At 43.3% G+C, this 24,975-nt stretch overlaps 1 protein-coding gene across 1 annotated transcript in view; it reads right to left on the reverse strand.

Annotated features, from left to right (window-relative positions):
- LOC122792730 overlaps window positions 1-24,975 on the reverse strand; it is a 1,288,351-nt gene that overhangs the window by 33,524 nt on the left and 1,229,852 nt on the right. Inside the window, exon 10 of the mRNA XM_044060312.1 lies at window positions 398-456. Within this exon, the coding sequence (XP_043916247.1) occupies window positions 398-456 (59 nt within the window). The remainder of the gene's footprint in view (window positions 1-397; window positions 457-24,975) is intronic.

Consider the following 24,975-nt stretch of genomic DNA (forward strand, 5'->3'; position numbering starts at 1 on the left):
CAATTTCAAGCAATTATTTTCATCAGTCTGATATATTGGCCATTAAATGACTACCTTTCAATTGGACCTTGGGGTATCTTCACTTGTTTTATATTTATGTTTATGTTACAATTAATTTCTTAGTTTTTCTATAGAGTTGTCTCTCTACAGCTTCCTTTTACACTATGTGATCTGTTTTGTTACTTTATGACAGATGAAAATTCCTTTAGCATTGCACGTCTCAAAAAAAAAACAACTTTCATATCAGTCAGTGAATAATAACACCCAAACTTCTCCAGGAGTGTATGAAACCAACTTAAGACTACGTTATAAGTAAGTGCCAGCATTCTCAATGACAGCACAAAGTAGCAGGGACTAACAGACATGTCTGAAGAATGTATATGTACAGCTTCTGTACCTGCAACGCGTTTCGCCTTTCTTTATACTTTCCTTATTATTCTCGCACTTCTGGGATACCTAGTGAATACAGAGGAAAATAAGAAACACAAATTCAGTAAACAGAATATGCATGCTATATATATATATATATATATATATATATATATATATATATATATATATATATATATATATATATATATATATATATATATATATATATATATATATATATATATATATATATATATATATATATATATATATATATATATATATATATATATATATATATATATATATATATATATATATATATATATATATATATATATATATATATATATATATATATATATATATATATATATATATATATATATATATATATATATATATATACACACACACACACACACACACACACACACACACACACACATATCAACCTTTTATCATCCTCAAATACAAATTCATAAAAACATACTAAGCCACAGAAAAACAAGTATATAACGCATAAGAGCAAGAGCCCAGTAACAAGATGTGAAATAAACAGTGCAACACAATGGCTGTTAAACAGTTCTTTCAGGATATGTTCTAGAGTACTAATCTATGTTTGATGGCAAGGGCAAGGTAGCGGACTCACTTCAGCCAAAGCCTGAGAGATAAAAGTAGCTGCATAACAATGAAATGGAAAGAGACGTACAACTTTTCAAGTAAAGAGAGCGTGAGTGAGTGAGTAAATTTAAAGTAAATTCAGAGTAAAATTCAGATACAGATCAATACATAGCAGAAAGTTTCAAAGGAAGCAAAAGTGAAAGTAAAACACAGCCGATAGCACTAGAAGGGAAATGAACAATATATACACATTAAAAAGCATCTAGTAGATTGGAAGCTAATACTGATAAAGATGATCAGGGAATAAGAAATAAAAGTCTACCTGAATAATGCAGGTCTGTACTAGCAATATGGTCTGCATCCATTCAAAAGGGCACAGAGAATACAAAAAGATTTCTGTACTTACCATAACTTGGAATCTCTGCTATCTAGTGTCATTATTCATCACTGACGGGTCTTGGATCCGACCTCGGATTCTAGCCAGCAACTGATGGATAGATCCAGAGCTAAACCTCCTCCCTTTCCCATAATCCCCTGCTGACCTGCAACCCCCAGATTGAGTTTGCTGAATAAAGAAAAGGCAGCATCACCTGCCTAGGAGACTAAACTATTTCCCAAGGAAAAACATCACTCTAGCTCTACTAGATCCCCAGAAGGAAGGGGGAAGGAGGGCAGCAAAGTAATAAAAAATGACACGGGATAGCACAGATTCCAAGTTATGGTAAGTACATAACTCTCTGTTTGATGCTATCCATGCCATTATTTATCAAGGATGGGTCAAGAGTCCCCAGCTACTATGAACCCTGGGTGGCCTCAGGGAAGGATATGCCAGAGCACAAAGTATCCAAAGGAAGCCCTGTTCCTAGACACTAAGTACAACGTATAGTGCAAAACATAAGTGTGGGGATTAGACCAAGAAGCAGCAGTACAAATCTCATCCAAAGAAAGTTTAGCCAAGAAAGCCGAAGACATAGCCACAGACCTAGTAGAGTGGGCTTTAACTGGTCTGGACAGCTCCAAAATATAGGAAATACAGCTAGCAATCCATCTGGAAATAGTTACCTTAGAAACTGCCAGACCTTTTCTGTTCTGAGAAAAGGCCACGAAAAGCTGGTCCGTTTCTTAGTCCTTAAGATAAAAATGTAGTTGCATACGGACGTCTAAGCAATGTAAAGTATATTCCACTTTATTAGAATAATTAGGGACGAAACTGGTAGCTGGGATAGACTGGCTTCAGAAGCTAGCCTCAACCACCTTCGGAACAAACAAAGGATTTGTCCTGAGGGATACCATATCCTTGTGGAAGACCATAAAAGGGGGCTTAATGCTAAGCCCCTGTAACTCAGAAACTCTCTTGGCAGAAATAATGGCCACTAAGAATGCCATCTTCCAAGACAGAAACTTAAAATCACAAGACGCAGCTAGTTCAAAGGGCTTCTGTGTCAAGGACTACAACACCAGGGTTAAATCCCACAGTAGGGAAGGATCTTTGATAAGCAGTCTAAGAAGAAAGACCCCTTTGAGAAAGTCTTTGCATAGTTTAGAAGAAAAAGTAGGATCCTCATTCAAATGGAAATTAGAGATGGCCACCAACTGGAGCTTAATCGTGGAGAAACTATCATCTTCCTGAAAGAGAGAAGCCAGAAAGTACAGTTTTGTACCTACCATAAATGTAGATGTTCGAGGATCCACATTGCTGCAGTCCTAACTATTGGGTAGTCCGCTGTCCAGTCGGCCCGAATACCAAAGTATATGGCTGACGTCGGTCACGGCGCATTAGACTGACGTCAGTACGTCAGGGTACTAATGCGCATGACCGACGTCATATCCTCAGTCTTTTCTTGCCCCAGATGTCAGAAGACCCTAAAAAGACAAGGCCAAAACCAAAACACACCAAAATACCTGCACCAAAAATATATACAATATATACAAAGGTACCAGAATATAACTCACCTACACAACCACCCCTAAACACAGAGGGGAAGGAGGGAGGGTAAATTGGACTGCAGCAATGTGGATCCTCGAACATCTACATTTATGGTAGGTACAAAACTGTACTATGTTCTTCATTCCACATTGCTGCAGTCCTAACTATTGGGTAGAATCCCAAAGCAGAGGTAAGGGAGGCTGGCAAATCATAAGGAAGCAGGAGCTGATAACATGCCTTGCAAAATAGCTGTGGCAAAACCAGCCCTAGACTTAGAGTAGAGAGGAAGGTGGTAATGCTTAGAGAAAGTATGCACTGAACTCCAAGTAGCTGCCTCCAAAATATCCTTAGTTGCCACCCCCCTTAGAAATGCTGTTGAAGTGGCAGTAGCCCTAGTGGAATGAGGCCTAATCCCCGCTGGAATCTCTTTGCCATGATGGGAATAACAAAATGCAATGCAAAACCCAATCCACCTAGAAATAGTTTGTTTTGACACAGGCTTGCCCTGCGAACTCAAAGCAAAAGAAACAAACAACTGCTGAGACTGTCTAAAATCCTTAGTCCTGCTTAAATAATAACGCAATTGCCTGTGTACATCTAAAGTGTGCAAAATCTTTTCCCCTTTATTTTGGGGATCTGCATAAAAAGTAGGCAAATGAATAGTTTGGTTTAAAGCCACACTAGAAACCACCTTAGGCATAAAGGAAGGATTAGTACGTAATGATACCCTATCCTTATGAAAAATCAAAAAAAGCTCAACCGCCATAAGGGCCTGTAACTCAGAAACCCTTCTTGCAGAAGTAATGGCCAACAAAAAAGCAGTCTTCCAAGACAAGTATTTCAAGTCAGCAGTAGCTGCAGGCTCAAAAGGTTGTAGAGTAAGTTTCTCCAACACAAAATTGAGATCCCAAGCAGGAGTAGGAGCTCTACGTGGGGGTCTTATATTCTTTGCCCCCCTAAGAAATTGCTTGAACAAAGGATGTGAAAACAATGGTGGGTCACAATCATAGTGAGCTGAAATTGCTGCAGCATGAATCTTAATGGAAGAGAAAGACAAACCTTTGTCCAATAACTCAGTAAGATATTGAAGAGCCACACTCAAATTAGGCTCCGAAATCACCAAATTCTTTGCTGCAGTCCAAAATAAAAATCTCTTCCATTTTTCTGCGTACACTTTCCTTGTACTAGGTCTTCTTGCTTCCATAATCACATTTAAAACTTGTTGAGGAAGTTGAGACCTGCTGTCTTTCAAAACAGAATATGCCAGGCTGTTAGATGAAGAGTTTGAAGCTTGACATTGGGCAGATGACCGTCCCTCTGAGACAATAGGTGTGGAATCAAGGGTAAAGGCCATGGAGGCTTCCTTACCAGACTCCTCAGTAATGGGTACCAGTGCTGCCGAGGCCAATCTGGAGCTATTAAAATCATCCTTGGCTTGTCTTGTCTGACCTTTAGAAGCACCTTTGGGAGAAGAGGCAGAGGTGGAAAAGCATACACATGAAGATTTTACCAACTGAAAGAAAGAGCATCCACTTTCCAAGCTGTGTGATGAAATCCCTTCGTGCAAAACATTGGCAGCTGGTGGTTTAGTGGAGAAGCGAACAGATCTATGTCTGGAGTTCCCCATGACACTGTCAATTTTTGAAATACATGAAGATCCAGTTTCCACTCGTGGGGATCCATGATTTGTCTGCTTAACACATCTGCTAAGGAGTTCTGTGCTCCCGGCAGAAACCTTGCCTGAAGAGTTAATTGCAAGCTGAGCGCAGTCTCCCATAAAATCATTGCTTGCCTGCACAATGGGTAAGAATGTGTTCCCCCTTGTTTGTTGATGTACCACATGACAGTTGTGTTGTCTGTTAGAATCAACACCTGCCCTGGAAGAAGTAACTCCTTGAAAGCCATTAATGCAAACTGGACTGCTAACATCTCTTTCATGTTGATATGTAGATGCTGTAGTCTGGCAGGCCACTTGTCTTGTATCCACTTTCCTTCTAGATGAGCTCCCCAAGCAATGTCTGAGGCAGCTGTCGTTAGAATCTGACTTGCCTCTGGCCGGGTCACAGAGAGTCCCTTGTTTAGGTGACATTCCTGAGCCCACCACAAAAATTCCTTTTGAATGCAAGGTATTATTTGAATGACAGTGTCCAAGTCCTGGCAGTGCTGTGGCCATAGATTTTTGAGATACCATTGTAGCTTCCTCATATGCAGTTTGGCATTGGGAAGCACCAGAATACAAGATGCCATGAACCCTAAGGCTTGAAGGACTGTCCTTGCAGTCAGCCCGGACTGAAGAGATAATTGATGGAAGTAACTGGAAAGATTCTTTTGTTTGTCCGGGGTTAAAAGGCCATCTGGGCTGCTGTATTCAGTCTCACACCCAGAAAGCACATGTCTTGAGAGGGTACTAGACTGGACTTTATTTCGTTCACAGAATACCCTAGGCATCTTAGCACTGCTATGACATATTCCAAATGCTGTAGAAGGTCTTCCTTTTCTTGAGCCAGAATCAGGCAGTCGTCCAAGTAAGGATAGATTTGAATTCCTTTTAGCCTGAAGTAAGCTATCACTGGAGCCAGAACCTTTGTGAATACTCTGGGCAGTAGATAAGCCAAAGGGCAATGCAGAGAACTGATAATGAGAATTTCCAGCTCGAAAACGCAGATACTTTCTGCAACTTAGTCTTATAGGCACATGAAGGTAAGCTTCCTTGAGATCTAAAGTTACCATCCAGTGATCTTTGCCCAGCAGAGGTAAAAGCTGTTGTAACGTCAACATTTTGAACTTTGGAATGTCCAGATAAGTGTTGAGGATAGATAAATCCAAAATTGGTCTCCACGTGTTCCCCTTCTTTGGTACCAGGAACAGGCGAGAATAAAATCCTAGGCCCCTTTCTGGCACAGGAACTGACTGAATGGCTCCTATTTGGAGTAACAGAGAAATTTGTTTGCGAGCCTCTGTTCTTTGTAGAGGAGGAATGTCTGGCATGCCTTTGAAAGGAGGCAAGGTATGGAAATAAAACCTGTAACCGTGGTGAATGATATCCAGAACCCATTTGTCTTGGGTAATTAAATCCCAATTTTCTTTGAAAAGAGACAGTCTTCCTCCTAGAGGTGCCGCCAGGCTAGAATGTACTGGCAGCTGAAAAGGCAGGTCATTGGGTCTGCTTACGAAAGGACTGACCCCTGCCCTCACCAGAAGTCTGAGCAGGTGAACTCCCTGTCCTAGGCCTAAAAGAACCTTGAGCTCTGCCCCTACCACGTCTAGACCTACCCCTAGACTGGGAATCATAAGCAGGATAAGTCCACCCCTTAGTAGGCCAATTTCTACTAAACTTCGGAGGCTGCACCTGCAAAAAATCCTTAACAGTTTGCATAGACTTAGCCTTGTCTTCCATTTTCTTTAAAACTGCTTCCACAGGCGAACCAAACAACACATCAGACTGTAAAGGAGCATCCAAAATCCTTGTCTTAACATGCTCAGCTAAGTTCTGATCTCTCAACCAGGCGTGTCTACGAAGAACAGAACCAGTGGCAGCCACCCTCGAGGAGGCCTGCACAGCATCAAAACCACACTGCAAAGAATGCTTTCCCACTTGTTCAGAAACATGAACTAAATCCTGCAGCTCTTTACACTCAATACCTTCAGCCAGAGCACCCACCTTAGACTTCAATTGTGAAAGGAGATAATTCTGATATTTTAACATATGAAACTGACAATTCAACGCCCTCATGGCTAAAGTGGAAGAAGTGTACACTTTCTTTCCCCATCTATCCAAAGCCCTTGCCTCTTTATCAGGAGGAACAGGATTTTTAACCACAGAAGCCTTCACACCTTTAGGCCCCTGAGAGACAGTTTCTGGGTCCGCCCTTGGACTCTTAAAAAGATACTTATGGGCTTCAGGCACCCTATAGTACCTATCCGGTTTAACTGGGGCAGGAGGCAAAGAATCAGGATTTAGTGAAGCCTCTGCAAAAACATCTTCTACAACATTCAGAACAGGAGGTATAGCTAAAGGCCTATGCTGGGGTAAAAACAAGAATTCTTTAAGCCTCTTCCTGGAATCAGAGAAATCTTGACCTTCCCATTTAAAATGCTCCCTCATGGAATGCAGGGTCTCTGAAAAAGAAAAATCCTCAGGAGGCGAAGCTGAAGGAGTAGAATCATCCACATCAGAATCAGAATAAGGAGGATACTCCTGCAAGTCCTCAACAGAAGACTCAGAAGCCTCCGAACATTGCTCAAAACTCTCAAACTCAGGTTCCACCCTAGGCCTCTTATCAGGAGGGGGCATAGAACCTCTAATCATAGTAATCAAATCCTCTGCCATTTTTAGCATATGCTTCTTAGGCAAAGACCCTGAAACACTAGGAGAAACCCCCACAGAAGCTAAAGTAGGCCTGCCTCTTAAAGAAGCCTTGGCAACAGAAGGCGAGGCCCTAACCACCTTAGGAATAGAAGGAAGAACAGCCACCTGAGAAGCCCCTTCAGCCTGGCCTACTTCCTGAGAGGACACATCCTGCAACAATACAGTTTCTCCCTGAGACTCCAAAGAAACTCCTGGCAGAACCTGCGGCTCCACTGAGCCCTCTAAAGAACCGACGTCCGGGACTGTCGGTTCTTCCCCTCTAGGCTTCGCTGCTTTGTCCTTGCGCTTTTTGGCTGAAGCGGGCGTCGGAGCATCCGACGACATTTTATAATTACAACGCTTCCCAAACACTAACCTGGCACAGTCTAACCTTCTCTTAATAGTGCGTTTGTTAAATCTAGCACAAGAGCGGCATCCAACAACGTCGTGCTCAGGCCCTAAACAAGGTATACACAAAGTATGGTAATCCCTATGAGGTATCTGTTTCCCACAAGAAATACAGTTATTCACTTTTTCTGACATCCGGTTAAATACTGAGGCAAGAAAAACAAAATATTCCCAACGGGTACTTAGCCAACTTTGATTCGGTCTGAAACTCTGACTTCAGAAACTTTCAGAACGCCAACCTGCACTCGCAAAATTGCTTCTGCATCGGACCATGCGGCAAAAAAGACTGAGGATATGACGTCGGTCATGCGCATTAGTACCCTGACGTACTGACGTCAGTCTAATGCGCCGTGACCGACGTCAGCCATATACTTTGGTATTCGGGCCGACTGGACAGCGGACTACCCAATAGTTAGGACTGCAGCAATGTGGAATGAAGAACATCTGCAAAATATCAGGAATCGGGGCTGAAAAAGGATCCAAATTACATTGTCTGGCCCAAATAAGTCTTTTCCATTTACTGGAATGCACTATAATGCAGCTCATCGGAGAGGGGAACCAGGACTGCAAAAGGATCACTGGAAGTGGAGGAACCAAGCGGTTAGACCAAGAGTCTGGAGGCTGGGAAGTGGAAGCCAATATCCAGGGAGGATATTTCGGATGAGACCGAAGAAGGGAGAACCACATCTGATGAGGCTAAAGGGGCCAATGAGAGGGGTCTACAGGTGGCAAGCTTTCTGTAAGACCTTGGAAATTGGAGGAGCAGGAGTATAAGCATAGAGAAGTCCCGACAGCCAACTGTGAACCAAAGCGTCCCTGGGTAACCCTCCAGTCGGGGGGGATCAGGGCAAAGTAGTTGCTGCATTTGTGGCTGACTGGGGGAGGCGAAGAGACTGCAGCATGCATGACCCCAATGACTGAATATCTGATATGCCACTGATGGAGTCACGGACCACTCGTGGAGAGTCAAGACAGACCTGCTGAGTTTGTTGGCCAGTATGTTGGAGCTGCCAAGAATGTGAGTTGCAAGAAGAAAGTGCCTGGAAGACATTGCCCATTCACACACTGTCATGGCCTATCTGCACAGGTGATAAGATCGTGTTCCCCCTTGTTTGTTGATGTACCAAACCACCACCATGTTTTCTGTTTAAAATGCTATGGTCCCCAGAGGGAGGCACTCCTGAAAGGTTTGCAATGTTAGGAGCACTCTCATCTCCAAATCATTTATGTACAATCTGGTCTCTTTGGGGGACCACATGCCTTGAAGTGTCATGCCCTGGAAATGCCCCCCCCCCCCAACAGGGAGGCATGTGTTCACTCTGGCCTTGGGAGGGGGAAGATAAAATGGCCTGCCTAGAAGTAGGTCTTACGACTGAAGCCACTGAGATGATTTCTGCACACCTGACCACTCCTGACACTCATGGACATGGGATGAACTTGAGCAAACTACTGGACTGCCAGGGTTCACTGAAGCACCCACATGTGATACCTGGCATATGGCACTAACTGGATGGCAGCCGCCACTGAGCCTAATGCCTGAAGAATCATAAGAACTGATGTGTGCTCTAGCCCTAACAAGTGAGATACATGATCTCAAATGAGCTGTAAGCATAGTGCTGCAGTCTCGAACACTGTGTCCAATTGGACTCCAATGAACTCTAAGTTTTGGCATGGAGAAAGATTGGACTTGGGCAAATTGACTGCAATGCCTAGATGCTGAAAAAGGTTGAGGGCATAACTGGTGGCCATTAGAAGTCAATGCCTCGTGGGTGCCATAAAGAGTCAATCATCCAGGTACGGGAAGACCTGGAATCCTTGCAGCCGGAGATGAGCTGCCACCACTGCCATGCATTTGGTGAACACCATGGAGGGTGTAGTGCGACCAAACAGCAAGGCTCTGAACTGGTAGCGACTGGCCCCTAACTGAAAGTGCAAATAGTCTTCTGGAGAGCCTGTCAATTTTGATATGATAGTACGCATCCTTGAGATCCACACAACACATCCAAACATCCTTTCGCAACAGAGGCAGAATGGACTGGATAGTGACCATTCGGAACTTGGACTTCTTGACTGACAGGTTCAGCTCACAGAGATCCAATATCGGGCGTAGGTCCCCTGTCTTTTTTGGCACCAAAAAGAAGCAGGAGTAAATTACAGACCCTCAATGTCCTATTGGGACCTCTTGGATGGTTCTTTTTTGAAGAAGGTCTTGGACCTCGAGATAGGCCAACTCCCTTTGGTGGGGTGGAGTGTCCGAGAGAGATTTTAGAACCGGAAGGACTGACAGAAATTAATGAAGTAACCCCTAGGCATAATTTTTAACACCCACTGATCAGAGCTGAGACGTGTCCAGGCTACTGGGTGAAGGGAAAATCATCCTCCTATTGCTTTCAGGGCAGGACAGTCAGGCAGAGCTTCAGCATTACTGAAAGAGCTTCTATGAAAAGGTTCTCAAGAGCCCTGATTTTGCAGACCCCCTCTGCTCCTATGGCACTGGCGGCTACCACTGAATACCCTGTCATGGCCTGTGGAAGAGGATTCTTGGGGAGCATCCTGGAAGGCAGAAAGAGTCCTGTGAAACCAAAGCTTCTTATTCCCCTTCCAAAACTTGAAAAAGTAAAGCTGGGGAGTAAAAGACTTGATTCCTACCACGGACAGAGTCTTACCCTCCTGATCACTGCGGGACAAAGTTCCTTGACAGACAGATCAAAGAAGGTGGAACCATCAAAAGGGATGTTAGTAAAAGACACCTCAAAGAATTCCGCAAACCCACAAAGGCAAAGCCAGGCATGCTGTTGAATGGCAATGCCGGTGCTCGCCATTCGAGAGGTGGCCTCTGCCACATTAGAGATCAGCCTCATTGAAGTATTAGATAAGGAAGTCAGAGTAGCCAGCTTAGGAGAGACGAGTTTAAGACTTCCCAGGGACGACAACTCTGTAAGGAAGTGGTGAGTTCTGATACCAAATCCCTCTGAAGCTGGGTAAGGTGTGCCATATAGCTGGTTGCTCTCAGTCTGAATGTAGCTGAGACAAACAAGCATTTTCCAAAGCGGTCTATCGCCAGAGCCTCCCTATTTGAGGGATGTACCGAGGAGCTCTGTTCCGCCAGCTCCTTCTTAGTTGCAGCGGCCACTACAGTGGCATCAACGGGGATGCCCTTACTCCAGAAGGCCTTATCTTTGGGAGGACTGAGTAATCTGTCGGCTTTCTTGTGCACTGGTGCCCAAGTTCTACAAGTTCGTCATCGGGGGGGGGGGATACCCAGGTAGAGGAGGGGCCCGACCCGAACACCTTCAAGAACACGGATTCCTCAGTAGACAGGGTTTGGGAAGACCAATCGCCTTTTTCCTAAAGAATTTCAAGGATGTCCCCAAAGGATACCTCCTCGGATGGTAGTCTGGGGGACCAGTCTCCCTCCTTGAAATCCATGTCTTCCATGAGGGATTCTCTGGAGGAGTCCTAGTGTCTCTTCTTATACGTTCTCTTCTAAGGGGATTCCTCCACGGTGGGCTCTGGGGAGGATTCGGAAGAAACAAGGATCCTAAATGGGGCAGTGCCCACCTGAAGGCACTCACGGGAGGGCTGATGCTGAAAGGATGAGGAGGCCTCAGCACCCAAACCAAAGAGCGGCAGTGGAGGACCCAGAGAAGGAGAGGTAACTGCCAGCCTGGAGAAGGTCCTCTCTACCACCTAGAAGGCTGACAGTCTAGACAAGGATCCCCTCTCCTCCTCAGCGGCTTGCAGCCACCTAGGGAGGGAGAAGGGACCCCGATGCAGCACCAAAGCTCCCTGACGATATCAGCCACAAGCTGTCCAGAACCAAAGCCCCCAAGGGAAGAGAATGGTTTGAAAATTCTGGATCAGACCCCACCCCCAGGGAGTTAGCATCAACATCATGGGGCCAAGGTGCAGCATGTTCTGAGGGCAGCAGAACAGAGCTTGCCAGGGACCCTGACAGTGTCAAGAGGGGAGGGATACCAGACACCGTCGGCCTCTCACAAGGAATGCCCTGATCCTGATGTTCAAAACCCAGGTGGGTCGGAAGAGGAGAGTGAAGTCCCGTAGATGGAGAAGGTCCCTTAGGCATCTGAGCTGGGGACGGCAACAAGCCCAACTTGATTTGGGCCTTGAGGAAACTCATCATCCTATCCACATTTGTGGGTAGCAAACTTCTGGAGGACCTGGAAGAAGTTGAAGAATGACCCGACTTTGCTGGAGATCCTGCCAATACCCTACGATTCCGGGAGGGGGACCGACTCCGATGCATTGGATCTGATCTCTTAGACCTAGAGGGGGGAACTGTCAATGACTATCAGATCCACCATAACTGGATCCGAAGCCCTGGGAGGATCCAACACCTTAGCCGGCACACTGGATGGATCTGACAAATGGGACATATCCAGTGAAGACTTGCACTGAGTCAGATCCGAAGACCTCCAATGTGCCAAGGCCTTGAATCAGAAAAATTGATCTGAGGTTCTCGGAGCAGAAGAGCCCGTATCCAAAGCTATAGAGGCTGGGCTCTGATCCGGGAATCTGCGATCCGAGAGCCAAGGCTTTTTAGAAACAGGAGAAGACCCGTTTGAGGGAAGGGGAGGTCTCTTCTTAGGGTCCTGAGCAGCTTTAGAGGGAGAGTCTGAAGCCAGTAGACTTCCCTGAGCTAACCCTTTTAACAGTAACTTATTTCTACGCTCCATAAGAGCCCTGGGGTTGAATGTGGCACAAATGTTGCATTCAACCTCCAGGTGAGGCTCTCCCAAACAGTAAACACGCTCCTCGTGTTAGCTGGAATGAGGCATTTTCTGACCACACGAGGAGCACCTTTTAAAACCTGAAGGTTAACAGCCATTGCACACGCAACACATACACTAGATAAAAGGAATTAAAAAGAGAGAAGTTTTTTTTTTTTTTTAAATATCAGAAGGGGGGGGGAGGCAGGAAGAAACCCGAAACTAAGAAAAGGAGGAAAAAAAGCACCCTAGGAGGAGAGGAAAACTAAGATAGAAGGTGAAATATCACTTTCACTCACTCAAAATAGAAAAAGAAGTTACTTATCTCTAACACTAGGAAACTCGAGCCCGGATCATGTCCTATGCATTCAGTGCAAACAAGATCTGAGGATTACAGGTCAGCAGGGGATTATGGGAAGGGGTGGAGCCTGAGCTCTGGATCTGATCATCAGTTGCCGGCTTGGATCTGAGGTTGGATCTAAGACCCATCCGGGATGGATAATGACATGGATAGCATCAGATCATACATTTAAAACTTCACTTTGGAACAATACACAAACCAAAAGAAAAGATACTGAAAAAAGTAAGGACGTTCTACTGTCAAAAGGTCAAAGCATTTAGTGCAGGAGGAAACGAATCATCTAAACAGAAGAATGAAAAGACAAGTGTAGGGAGACAGAGATGGGACGACACAAAGAATATGTAAAGCAATAACGAATACAGCAATACTGAATAACCATACCTAACTATGAGGTGAGGAAGTCATTTTTTTGTTAAGAGGCAGACACATAAATAACTTAACCAGGCAAATGAGGGATATACACAAAAATTAAAGCAATTTACGTCTGGAGAAGAGTCCTTTAAGAGAAAGCCAACATTAAAATGTAGCTTAACAAAATGAAAAAGGCATTTTATAGTGCTCTGCTATTGCACAGCAGAATATGAAAAAATGTGGGGAAAAAAAACAAGCACAAACTAGAGAAGAACAGCAAAAATACTAGACAATGGAAAAAATGAGTGAGAATAAGACAAAAAGTACAGTTTTGTACCTACCATAAATGTAGATGTTCGAAGATCTACATTGCTGCAGTCCTTACATATGGGTAGTCCGCTGTCCTCGGTCGGCCCGAATACCAAAGTATTAGGCTGACGTCGGTCATGGGCGCTCAGATCTGACATCATAGCGTCAGGGTATAAAAGCGCATGACCGACGTCATATCCTCAGTCTTTTCTTGCCCCAGATGTCAGAAGGCCCTAAAAAGAAAGGCGACAGCCCAAAAACAGGATACCTCCCGAAAACATGCCCAACAACAACCATCACCCAAACCATATAACCATGCCAAACTACAGAGGGGAAGGAGGGAGGGTAAATTGGACTGCAGCAATGTGGATCTTCGAACATCTACATTTATGGTAGGTACAAAACTGTACTATGTTCTTCATCTCACATTGCTGCAGTCCTTACATATGGGTAGAATCCCAAAGCAGAGGTAAAGGGAGGATGGCAAAATCATAAAGCATTAGGGGCTGCTAAAATGCCCTGTAATATTGCAGTGGCAAATCCAGCCCTAGACTTAGAATAAAGAGGAAGGTGGTAATGCTTGGAAAAGGTATGTACTGAACTCCAAGTGGCTGCTTCCAAAATATCTTTTGTAGCTACCCCCCTTAGAAAGGCAGTAGAAGTGGCAGTAGCTCTAGTGGAATGAGGTCTGATTCCAGCCGGAATCTCCTTACCATGATGGGAATAACTGAAAGAAATACAAAACCCAATCCATTTAGAAATAGTTTGTTTTGAAACAGGTTTTCCCTGAGAACCCAAAGCAAAAGAAACAAACAACTGCTGAGACTGCCTGAGCCCCTTGGTTCTGCTCAAATAATAACGTAACTGCCTGTGAATATCCAAAGTATGCAAAATCTTCTCCCCTTTATTTTGAGGGTTTGCATAAAAAGTAGGCAAATGAATAGTTTGGTTCAAGGCCACACTAGAAACCACTTTAGGCATAAAGGAAGGATTAGTACGCAAAGATACCCTATCCTTATGAAAAATCAGGAAAGGTTCCACTGCCATAAGGGCCTGTAATTCAGAAACCCTTCTTGCAGAGGTAATGGCCAACAAAAAAGCAGTCTTCCATGATAAATACTTTAACTCGGCAGTAGCTGCAGGCTCAAAAGGTTGTAGAGTAAGCTTTTCCAACACAAAATTGAGATCCCAAGCAGGAGTAGGAGCTCTACGTGGGGGTCTTATGTTCTTTGCCCCTCTAAGAAATTGCTTAAACAAAGGATGGGAAAATAAAGGAGGGTCACAGTCATAGTGAGCAGAAATGGCTGCAGCATGAACCTTTATCGAGGAGAAAGACAAACCCTTGTCCAATAACTCAGTAAGATATTGAAGAGAAACACTGAAATCAGGCTTGGAAACATCAAAGTCCTTCGCTTTGCTCCAAAGAAAAAATCTCCTCCATTTATCAACGTAAACTTTCCTTGTACTAGGCCTTCCGGCCTCCAAAATAACATTCAAAACTTGTTGTGGAAGCTGAGACCCTCCAGGGTCTAAAACAGAATATGCCAGGCTGTGAGATGCAGAGACTGAATCTTGACATTGAGGAAGTGATTGCCCTCCTGAGACAAAAGATGCGGAATCAAAGGCAGAGGCCATGGAGGCTCCCGTACCAAACTCCTCAGTAGTGGGTACCAGTGCTGTCGAGGCCAATCCGGCGCCATCAGAATCATGGATGGCTTGTCTATTCTGGCCTTCAGGAGTACCTTGGGAATGAGAGGCAGAGGTGGAAAGGCATAGACATGAAGATTGCTCCAACTGAATGATAGAGCATCCACCTTCCAAGCTGTGGGATGAAACATTTGCAAAACTTTGGCAACTGGTAATTTAGTGGAGAAGCGAACAGATCTATGTCTGGAGTCCCCATAACACTGTCAACTTTTGAAACACATGAGGATCCAGTTTCCACTCGTGAGGATCCACAATTTGTCTGCTCAACACATCCGCTAAGGAGTTCTGTGCTCCTGGTAGAAACCTTGCCTGAAGATTGAGGTGTAAACTGAGAGCAGTCTCCCACAAAATCATCGCTTGCCTGCAAAGAGGGTACGAATGGGTTCCCCCTTGCTTGTTGATGTACCACATGACAGTAGTGTTGTCTGTTTGAATCAACACCTGTCCTGGGTGAAGTAAATCCTTGAAAGCCATCAATGCAAATTGGACTGCTAACATCTCCTTCAAGTTGATATGCAAATGTTGAAGTCTGACAGGCCACGTGTCTTGCACCCATTTTCCATTGAGGTGTGCTCCCCAAGCCTTGTCCGAGGCATCTGTCGTTAGAATCTGACTCGCCTCTGGTCGGGTCACAGAGAGTCCCTTGTTTAGGTGACATTCCTGAGCCCACCACAAAAATTCTTTCTGAATGCAAGGTATTATCTGAATGACAGTGTCTAGATCTTGGCAGTGTTGTGTCCATACATTTTTGAGATACCATTGAAGCTTCCTCATATGCAGTTTGGCATTGGGAAGCACCAGAATACAAGATGCCATGAACCCCAAGGCTTGAAGGACTGTCTTTGCAGTCAGCCTGGACTGTAGAGACATTTGATGGAAATAAAGAGAAAGGCTTCTTTGTTTGTCCGGGGTCAAAAAGGCCATTTGGGAAGCTGTATTCAGTCTTACATCCAGAAAGCACATGTCCTGAGAGGGTACTAGACTGGACTTTGTTTTGTTCACAGAATACCCTAGGCATCTTAACACTACCATCACATACTGTAGATGATGCAGAAGTTCTTCTTTGTGTTGTGCAATAATCAGGCAATCGTCCAAATAAGGATAAATCTGTATTCCTTTTAACCTGTAAAAGGCTATCACTGGAGCCAGAACCTTTGTGAACACTCTGGGCGCAGTAGATAAGCCAAAGGGCAATGCAGAGAACTGATAATGTAAATTTCCAGCCCGAAAACGCAGGTACCTCCTGCAACTGGGCCTGATAGGAACATGAAGATAAGCCTCTGTGAGATCCAGAGATACCATCCAGTGATCTTTTCCCAACAGAGGTAAAAGCTGTTGTAACGTCAGCATTTTGAACTTTGGAATGTCCAGATAAGTGTTGAGGATAGATAAATCCAGAATTGGTCTCCACGTGTTCCCTTTCTTTGGTACTAGAAACAGGCGAGAATAAAATCCTAGTCCCACTTCTGACAGAGGAACTGGCTGTATAGCTCCTATTTGAAGAAGTAACGAAATCTGCTTGTGAGCCTCTATCCTTTGCCGAGGAGGAACGTCTGGCATGCCTTTGAAAGGAGGCAGTGTATGGAAATAGAACTTGTAGCCTCGGTTTATAATGTCCAATACCCATTTGTCCTGGGTGACTAAAAGCCAGTTTTGCTTGAAGAGTGCTAATTTTCCTCCCAAAGGAGCTGCCAGGGAAGAAGAATCTGGCAGCTGAAAATGCAGGTCATTGGGCCTGTTTACGAAAGGACTGGCCTCTGCCCTCACCTGTAGATTGTGCAGGTGAACTCCAAGTTCTAGGCCTGAATGTACTGTGAGCTCTGCCCCTGCCACGTCTAGATCTACCCCTAGACTGAGAATCAGAAGAAGGGTAGGTCCACCCCTTAGTAGGCCAATTTCTACTAAACTTTGGAGGTTGCACCTGCAAAAAATCTTTAACAGTCTGCATAGACTTAGCCTTGTCTTCCATTTTCTTCAAAACCGACTCCACAGGGGGACCAAACAAAACTTCAGACTGTAAAGGGGCATCCAGAATTCTAGATTTAACATGCTCGGACAAATTCTGATCCTTAAGCCAGGCGTGCCTACGAAGAACTGATCCAGTGGCAGCCACCCTAGAAGAGGCCTGTACAGCATCAAAACCACACTGCAAAGAATGCTTACCCACCTGTTCAGAGACATGTACTAAATCCTGCAATTCTTTACACTCTATGCCCTCTGCCAAAGCATCCACTTTAGATTTTAGCTGAGAAAGGAGGAAATTCTGATACTTCAACATATGAAACTGGCAATTTAAAGCCCTCATTGCTAAAGTAGAAGAGGTATAAACCTTCTTACCCCATCTATCCAAAGCTCTAGCTTCCTTATCTAGAGGAACCGGATTCTTTATAACAGAAGCTCTAACACCCTTAGGCCCCTGACTAATAGTTTCTGGGTCCGCCCTAGGACTCTTATACAGATATTTATGAGCCTCAGGCACCCTGTAATACCTGTCCGGTTTAACTGGCGCAGGAGGCAAAGAATCTGGATTAAGGGAAGCCTCCGAGAAAACATCTTGAACAACATCCAAAACAGGAGGCATAGCCAAGGGTCTATGCTGTGGTAAAAACAAGAATTCCCTAAGCCTCTTTCGTGAATCAGAGAAATCCTGTCCTTCCCACTTAAAATGCTCCCTCATGGAATGCAGAGTTTCTGAAAACGAAAAATCCTCTGGAGGAGAAGCAGAAGGAGTGGAATCCTCTGCATCGGAATCCGAATAAGGGGGAAAATCTTGAATATCTTCAGCAGAAGAGTCTGAGTCGTCTGAGGCCTGATCCAAGCTTTCCAACTCTGGCTCCACCCTGGGCCTCTTATCAGGAGGGGGCATAGAACCTCTAATTAAAGTAATCCAATCTTCTGCCATTTTAAGCATGTGCTTTTTAGGCACAGACCCTGAAGTACCTGGAGGGACACCAGAGGAAGGCAAAACAGACCTGCCCTTAGAAGAAGCCTTAGAAATAGTAGCAGAAGGCCTAACCACCTTAGGCATAGAAGGGAGAACAGTAACCTGAGAGGCCCCTTCAGCTTGACCTGACTCCTGTGAGGCCACATCCTGCAAAATCAAAGTTTCCCCCTGAGACTCAACAGAAACTTCAGCCGGATCCACCTGCTCCACTGTAGCTTCTGCAGGACCGGCATCCGAAACGGACGAATCAACCTGTCTAGGTTTCAAGGATTTGTCTTTGTGCTTCTTCGTGGAAGCGGGCGTCGGAGGATCCGACGGCATATTATAATTACACCGCTTACCAAAGACTAACCTGGCACAATCTAACCTTCTTTTTATAGTGCGCTTATTAAACCTAGCACAAAACCGACACCCGACTACGTCGTGGTCCGGTCCCAAACAAGGAATGCAAAGAGAGTGATAATCCCTATGCGGTATCTGTTTCCCACAAGAAATACAATTATTCACTTTTTCTGACATCCGGAATTAACTGAGGCAAGAAAAAACAAAAATATTCCCCAACGGGGTACTTAGCCCAACTTGGTTTCGGTCTGAAACTCAGAATACGAAAATTTCAGAACGCCGAACGGCACTTGCAACGCTGCTTCTGCATCGGACCATGCGGCAAAAAAGACTGAGGATATGACGTCGGTCATGCGCTTTTATACCCTGACGCTATGATGTCAGATCTGAGCGCCCATGACCGACGTCAGCCTAATACTTTGGTATTCGGGCCGACCGAGGACAGCGGACTACCCATATGTAAGGACTGCAGCAATGTGAGATGAAGAACATCTCATAGTAAAACAAAATGAAACAAAACAAGTTATGCAATTTAATGATAAATCTTCATGACCCATGCGTGTCCACCAAGTAGTTATGAATGGCAGCACTGATTCAGCTTAAGATTGTCCAAAGCTCAACCTCCTTTCCCAACTTCCATAAGGCTCATCATTTAACCAGATCTAGTTTGCCTAAGGAAAAGCCTAAGATGTAAAAATAAAAGTCCAAGAGAATTCTTTATGCAACCTTAATGATGGCATGTTCTATTCTATAGAATAATTTGGAATACGGTGGCCCCAAAAGAAGACCTATACCTTGCTATCACATCCAGCTTACACAGTGTCTTCAAAACTGTGCAGTGAAGCTGGTATTACAGCATGAAAATGCAAAAGACACATCCCATGATTGTAGTTGAATGGGCTACTGGTTTACTTGGAATTGTCTTAATACCTGATGCACAGCAATAAACAAAACAAAACTTACCACACCCAAGTACCAAAACTAGGGTCCTGTGATTCAATCAGAAACTCCTATTAGATGTGTCCAAAGCCAATAATGCCAGAGGTATATCCTTCTATAACAACACTATTGCCAAACACTGGAACAACCTTCCCCCAACATCTCAGCCACAACTTCCATTGATTTCTTCAAAAAAGCCTTTAAAATACTACTTACTGCAATCATGGCTCTGTAACTGTGATAACCCTTAGTTTTTTTTTATACTTCCTACTGCTCTATAACCAATTCCCCCCTCTCTCAGCACATTGCTAACCCCACCAATGTACCTTTTTCCCCTTCTCTCTCCTACTTTCAATAACCCCTCATCCCACCTTTTTATGTCAACTTGTATTACATCCTCAGCTTTGAGATACTTTGAATCTGCATGGTATACAAAAATGCAACTAGACACAATTTAGAACATAAACAACTGCTATAAGTCAGAAATTAGATACTTCATGTAAATGTATTTAGATTTTACGATGTTAAGTACTGTCATACTACTGTGCACTATTCTTACGTATATCAAAGTGTCTTATGTATACAAAATTGTCAGCTTTTCTCCCTGGGCCTCCTCTGAAAAAGGACCTGTGCCCAGTCGCTCTCCCAGTAAACAAATGTAAAATAAATAATAAAGTCAGACAGCCATCTGGTCAAGGTAATTTTATTTTCTGGCGTAATCAGTTTGGAGCAAATGAAATGAAAAGTAGCCATACTTCACACCCTTTATGCAAATAAAATCTTAACTGCCTATGCACATCAAGGCAGAACAGTTTATATTTGCCCATTGGAATGCTTTGAGAAGAAACCAGCAAATTAAATGACAATTAAATCTTAATTTGAGGCTACCTAAGGCGTGAAGGCAGAGCTTGTATTTAATTAGACTCCATCCTTGTGGAAAGTTAGACATGGTGGAGAGCAAGGGAGGGCTTACAATTCATAATCTCTCCTTTTCAAAGAGACTGTTACAAAAACATTGCCCAGGAAAGATACTGATGTCTGCTGTGGGTGCTGGTTCAAAAGAAGTGTGGAAACTTTTCAAGAATAAAACTGGGTTCAATGGAGGAAGAGAATGTTTAAGAGAAGATCTTATCAGAAAGACACCTTTAAGATAAGTTTTATAAACTCTTTGTGCTGCTAGAGAGAAGATTTGAAAACTTGATAGAAGTTGGAAATGGGCTGCAGTAAAAGTAGAGAAACTAAAGCCCTTATCAAAAATGTCTACTAAAAAGTGAAGGCTAGAGGTAATGGGAGCCATAAATACATCTATACCCTGCTGAGTACCCAAAACTGACTTGTATGTTCTCGGGGGGGGGGGGGGGGGTCTTCGGGCTGTAAGGATATAGGCCAATACTGCAATTGGAGAAATCATTTAGTCTGGATAAGGCTTGAAAGACACTTCAGAAACAAAATATTATCTGGCAAAGTTCTGCAATTATAAACTGTGAATAACAGAAATGAAACTAATGTATAGTGTAACTTTTTATTGCAACATGGCACCAACTGTACTGCTGAAAGTTTTTCTATTTGATTCATTACTGATTTATAACTAACATGCTCTTAAAACTCCTAAAGTAATTATCGTGATATATACTTAAGTAATACTTACATTAACTGTGTAATGCTCTCTTGTTCCCTTAATTCTTTTGCATATTCATTGAAAATGCAGCATATTAATTTCATTACAGCTGTTTTATACATGTGCTGGCTTCTGTCACAACTACAGTACATACATGCATGTATGCATTTTGTATGCATTAACTGTAATCCATTTGCTATGCTCTTATGAGCCAGGGTTGTGACTGGAAAGGGTCAACTGATCAGCACACCCACCAGTCAGTAAACAGTAAATAAATAATTTAAGAATGACTAAATGGTGCTCCAGAAGCGAAGACGTACAGTTGTGCAAGTAAACTTACCATAGCAGTAGATATTCTAATAGATCATAGTTGTGGTAGCCTAAGCTATACTGGATGTAACCTGTCAAGTATTGGACATCCAACCAATATTCAAAGCTTCTGGCTGCCTTCCATGCGCCTTTACATCACATGAGGCACAAGAGCTTATATGGCTGCAAAAATTCAGAGCTTGAATGCCTCAGAGAAAAGGGAGGCTAGAGTTCACAAACAGTTATGTGCTAGGTGAAAGGGGAAAAGCATGGATAAGGGGTGAACCTCATCCTTGGAGGTAGATTAGAAAAAAGCAGATATTTATAAAGAAGGATAAGAAAGGGGGAAGGAGAGAGAGGGTTAGTACTGCAGCAGTGATCTATTCGAACATCACTGTAATGGTATGCTTACTTACACAACTGTACTATGTTCATCATTAGATTGCTGTTGCTGTAGTCTAAGCTCGATAGTATGATTACCAAAGCTTAGACAGAAGAGGAGGCATACGAAGTGTCAAGAGTCCAGTAGCCCCTCGGGGATAGTCCTAGCAAAATCTGTTCCTGATCTGTAGGAAATCTCAATCTGAATATTTAGTGTGCACAGATGACCAAGATGCCACCTCTAGAATACTTCTGGAGCCCATCCGTTTCCAAAAAAGCTCTAGTAGTAGCTAATATGAGTGAGCACTGAATTTGAAAGGAAGGGTCTTTCCGTGAAGAGAACAATAAGACTGGTTCAACATCTGGGTTGTTAGATCTGACCCTATAATTACACACACACACACACACACAAACACACACACACACACACATTTATATATATATATATATATATATATATATATATATATATAGAAACACACACACACACACACACACACACACACACACACACACACACACACACACACGTAACCTGTAAGATTTTATGACTTGCATATAGGAGGCCATTAGGACTAAGGTTGCAGGGCAATATAGTCCAAAAAGGGACTGAAAACAGGCAAGGTCTCAGGTGAGGTCTGTCCAGTCACCAGAAGCTGTCAAGGATAATCTGAAAGGGGGAAGGAAGAGGGATGCTAAACAAGATGAAAATCAGACAACATGGATCTATTGTTTTGGTAAGTACATAACTTCTGCATTCGATGTTGTTTATTTTCATCTGATTCATCTTTTGGGACAGATTTGCAGGGTGTTTATTACAGGGGTGATATCAAGGAAGGATGTAGCTAAGAATGACAGAACCAGAGGAAGAATCTGATCTAGTGAGATACAAAAATACGAGCCGCTGACTTAAGTTGCTGCTGCACAATGTCACCAATGGGAAGCCTATTCACAAAAGTGACAGAGATGGCCACAGCTCTTATGAAATGAGCACAAATGAAATATAGTCTAATATAGACCCTTTTACCGGTTTTGCCCTGTAAAATGCACAGAGTTGGTCAGATTTCCTGATTTTTTTTTTGTTACATTGAGAAAGAATCTGAACTGGCGATGAATGTCTAATACATGTAAGACTTATATAAAACATATGCAAATGTTATATGTAAAAGCTTTTATTGTTAGATCATCCTGTACTTTTTATTGTCTGTATGCTGCTTTTGTTATAGTGGGTTTTACTGGGTGCTAACACTGTGCCATGTAGTCTGCCTCTTTCAGTTGCAGTTGTGAGATTCTTTAACATCCAACTGTATCCATAAGGTTTTTGTAACGTGAGTTCCAATGTTCACAGCCACTGTTTAAAGCATTACTATATGTTTTTTCTTGGCAATACTGTAACTGATACACTGCTTTTCTATGCAAGTATTTCTGGGGCTGATCTCTATCTACTTTGTTAGTTACAGCAAATGTACTGAAGAGATGTTAACTGAACAGAATAGTGCTGTGGCTATAGAGTGAATTTTGTAGCGTGTTTTTACTTGCTATATATTTACTGCCTCATGTCTACTTAAGCTGCTTTATTTGTAGGTTTAATTTTTCTAAAGTTAACTGAAATGTACTGTGCTGGTGTTTTTTTGTTCTTGTATACACTCCCTTAAAGGGATTACAGTAACCAATGTCTATTGATTACATTTTGTAAAATGATTTACTGTATATATTGTGTTCTACTTCTGCCTCATTTCTGATACATCTGCTGTTCTAATCTATCGGCGTTCTCTTAGGGCCTCCTACTGCCCCCCCCCCCAACTTTGTTGCTCCTTCACTCCCTCTAGCCCTTTTTATTAACCCTGGCTGCTATCCTCCCTGTCTAGTTCTGCTATTTCTATGCTGAGACACTTCCGTAGTGATCATATATCTTCTGTCCTACATCCCTCCTAATACCCCTGGCCTAACATTTATTTATTTATTTCCTCTTACAGCTGCTGTTCGCATTTTTCCCCAGTGAGTACACCCGACTAACCCTGCTTAACTGGATCATTCACCCCTTCGCAGCTTCCTCGTGGTAAGAAATACAGGCGTTCATCTCACCTGCAGGGGACCTGTTCGTTTCATTAATTTTCCTGCTGTACTAGGCAAGTTTCTATAGTGAAACACTTTAGTGCTTATTTGTCAAGCGGCATGCTCACTCACTCAGTCAAATAGTGTTGGACTCCCCTGAACTTTATCTCTCCATTCTTCTCTCTTTTTAGCAACTGCTAATATCAAGAACTGCAAAACTATACAGACCTAATAAAGCAGCATGTGTTAGGTTGCTAATAGATGCGTACATTTCTTACCTCTAGGAATTGCTACTCAACTGCTCCACTGTCTTGAGGCACACATTAACTGATTGTTTCTACTGTGGTCTGGCAAGCTGCCTCAAGGTTTTCAGGGATGATTTTTGTTCACTCAATCTCTATTTCCCCTTTCCTTTACAGCCTGTGTCCCATTGCTAGTGTACTCTATCCCAGCAGTTTAATGCTAAGGACACAGGTCATTTTTTATACCATTATCTGCCTAAGCCTCTACTATAATTGTTATGCATGTGAGTTGTATTTAGACTATTGATTGGTTCCCTCTGATATGTACAAAAAATAGTTTTTGCCCACTCCGCTCCACTCCCTGCCCCCATATCCCAACCACCCCCACTTATTCTAGCCAAATGTCCCTCCCATTAGTCACAACCAACCACACCTGCAACACCAACTCTAACCACACCTCCAGCCTACCATTAACCTCCCACCTTGAGTACCATGATCCGACACACACTACCTATACTCTTCACATGCACCCTTCTTGCACACATTACATATTACCAAATTACCTTTATACCCCCACCAAACAACTTCCACTGCACAACAACAGTCACCACCCCTCATGTCACACCATCACACTACTCATACACCTCTCACAACAAATACACCCCAATGCACAACCCACTTAAGCTATCATCTCCACCACACAAACAAAAAGCATCCTTAATGCCTTACAAACTATCCCTCAACCTAATTTATCTATCACCCACTTCACCCAAACAAAAAGCTACCCCAAAACTTGAACTGATTGTCTCATTACTAAAACTAACATCATCAGCCATAACAATACTTGCCCTCAGCGGAGGCATCCACTCAAACCCTGGACCCCAAAACGCTTCCACTGATAGCCTAACGACCTCACCCACCCTCAAATTACATCCAATAGGAAACCAAATGACCTCCTTATCTGAATCCTAAATATCAGAAGTATAACCAATAAAATCCATGAACTCC

The sequence above is a fragment of the Protopterus annectens genome, chromosome 2.part0, assembly GCF_019279795.1.
Source record: "Protopterus annectens isolate FY-2018-M chromosome 2.part0, PAN1.0, whole genome shotgun sequence".
NCBI lineage: Eukaryota > Metazoa > Chordata > Ceratodontiformes > Protopteridae > Protopterus > Protopterus annectens.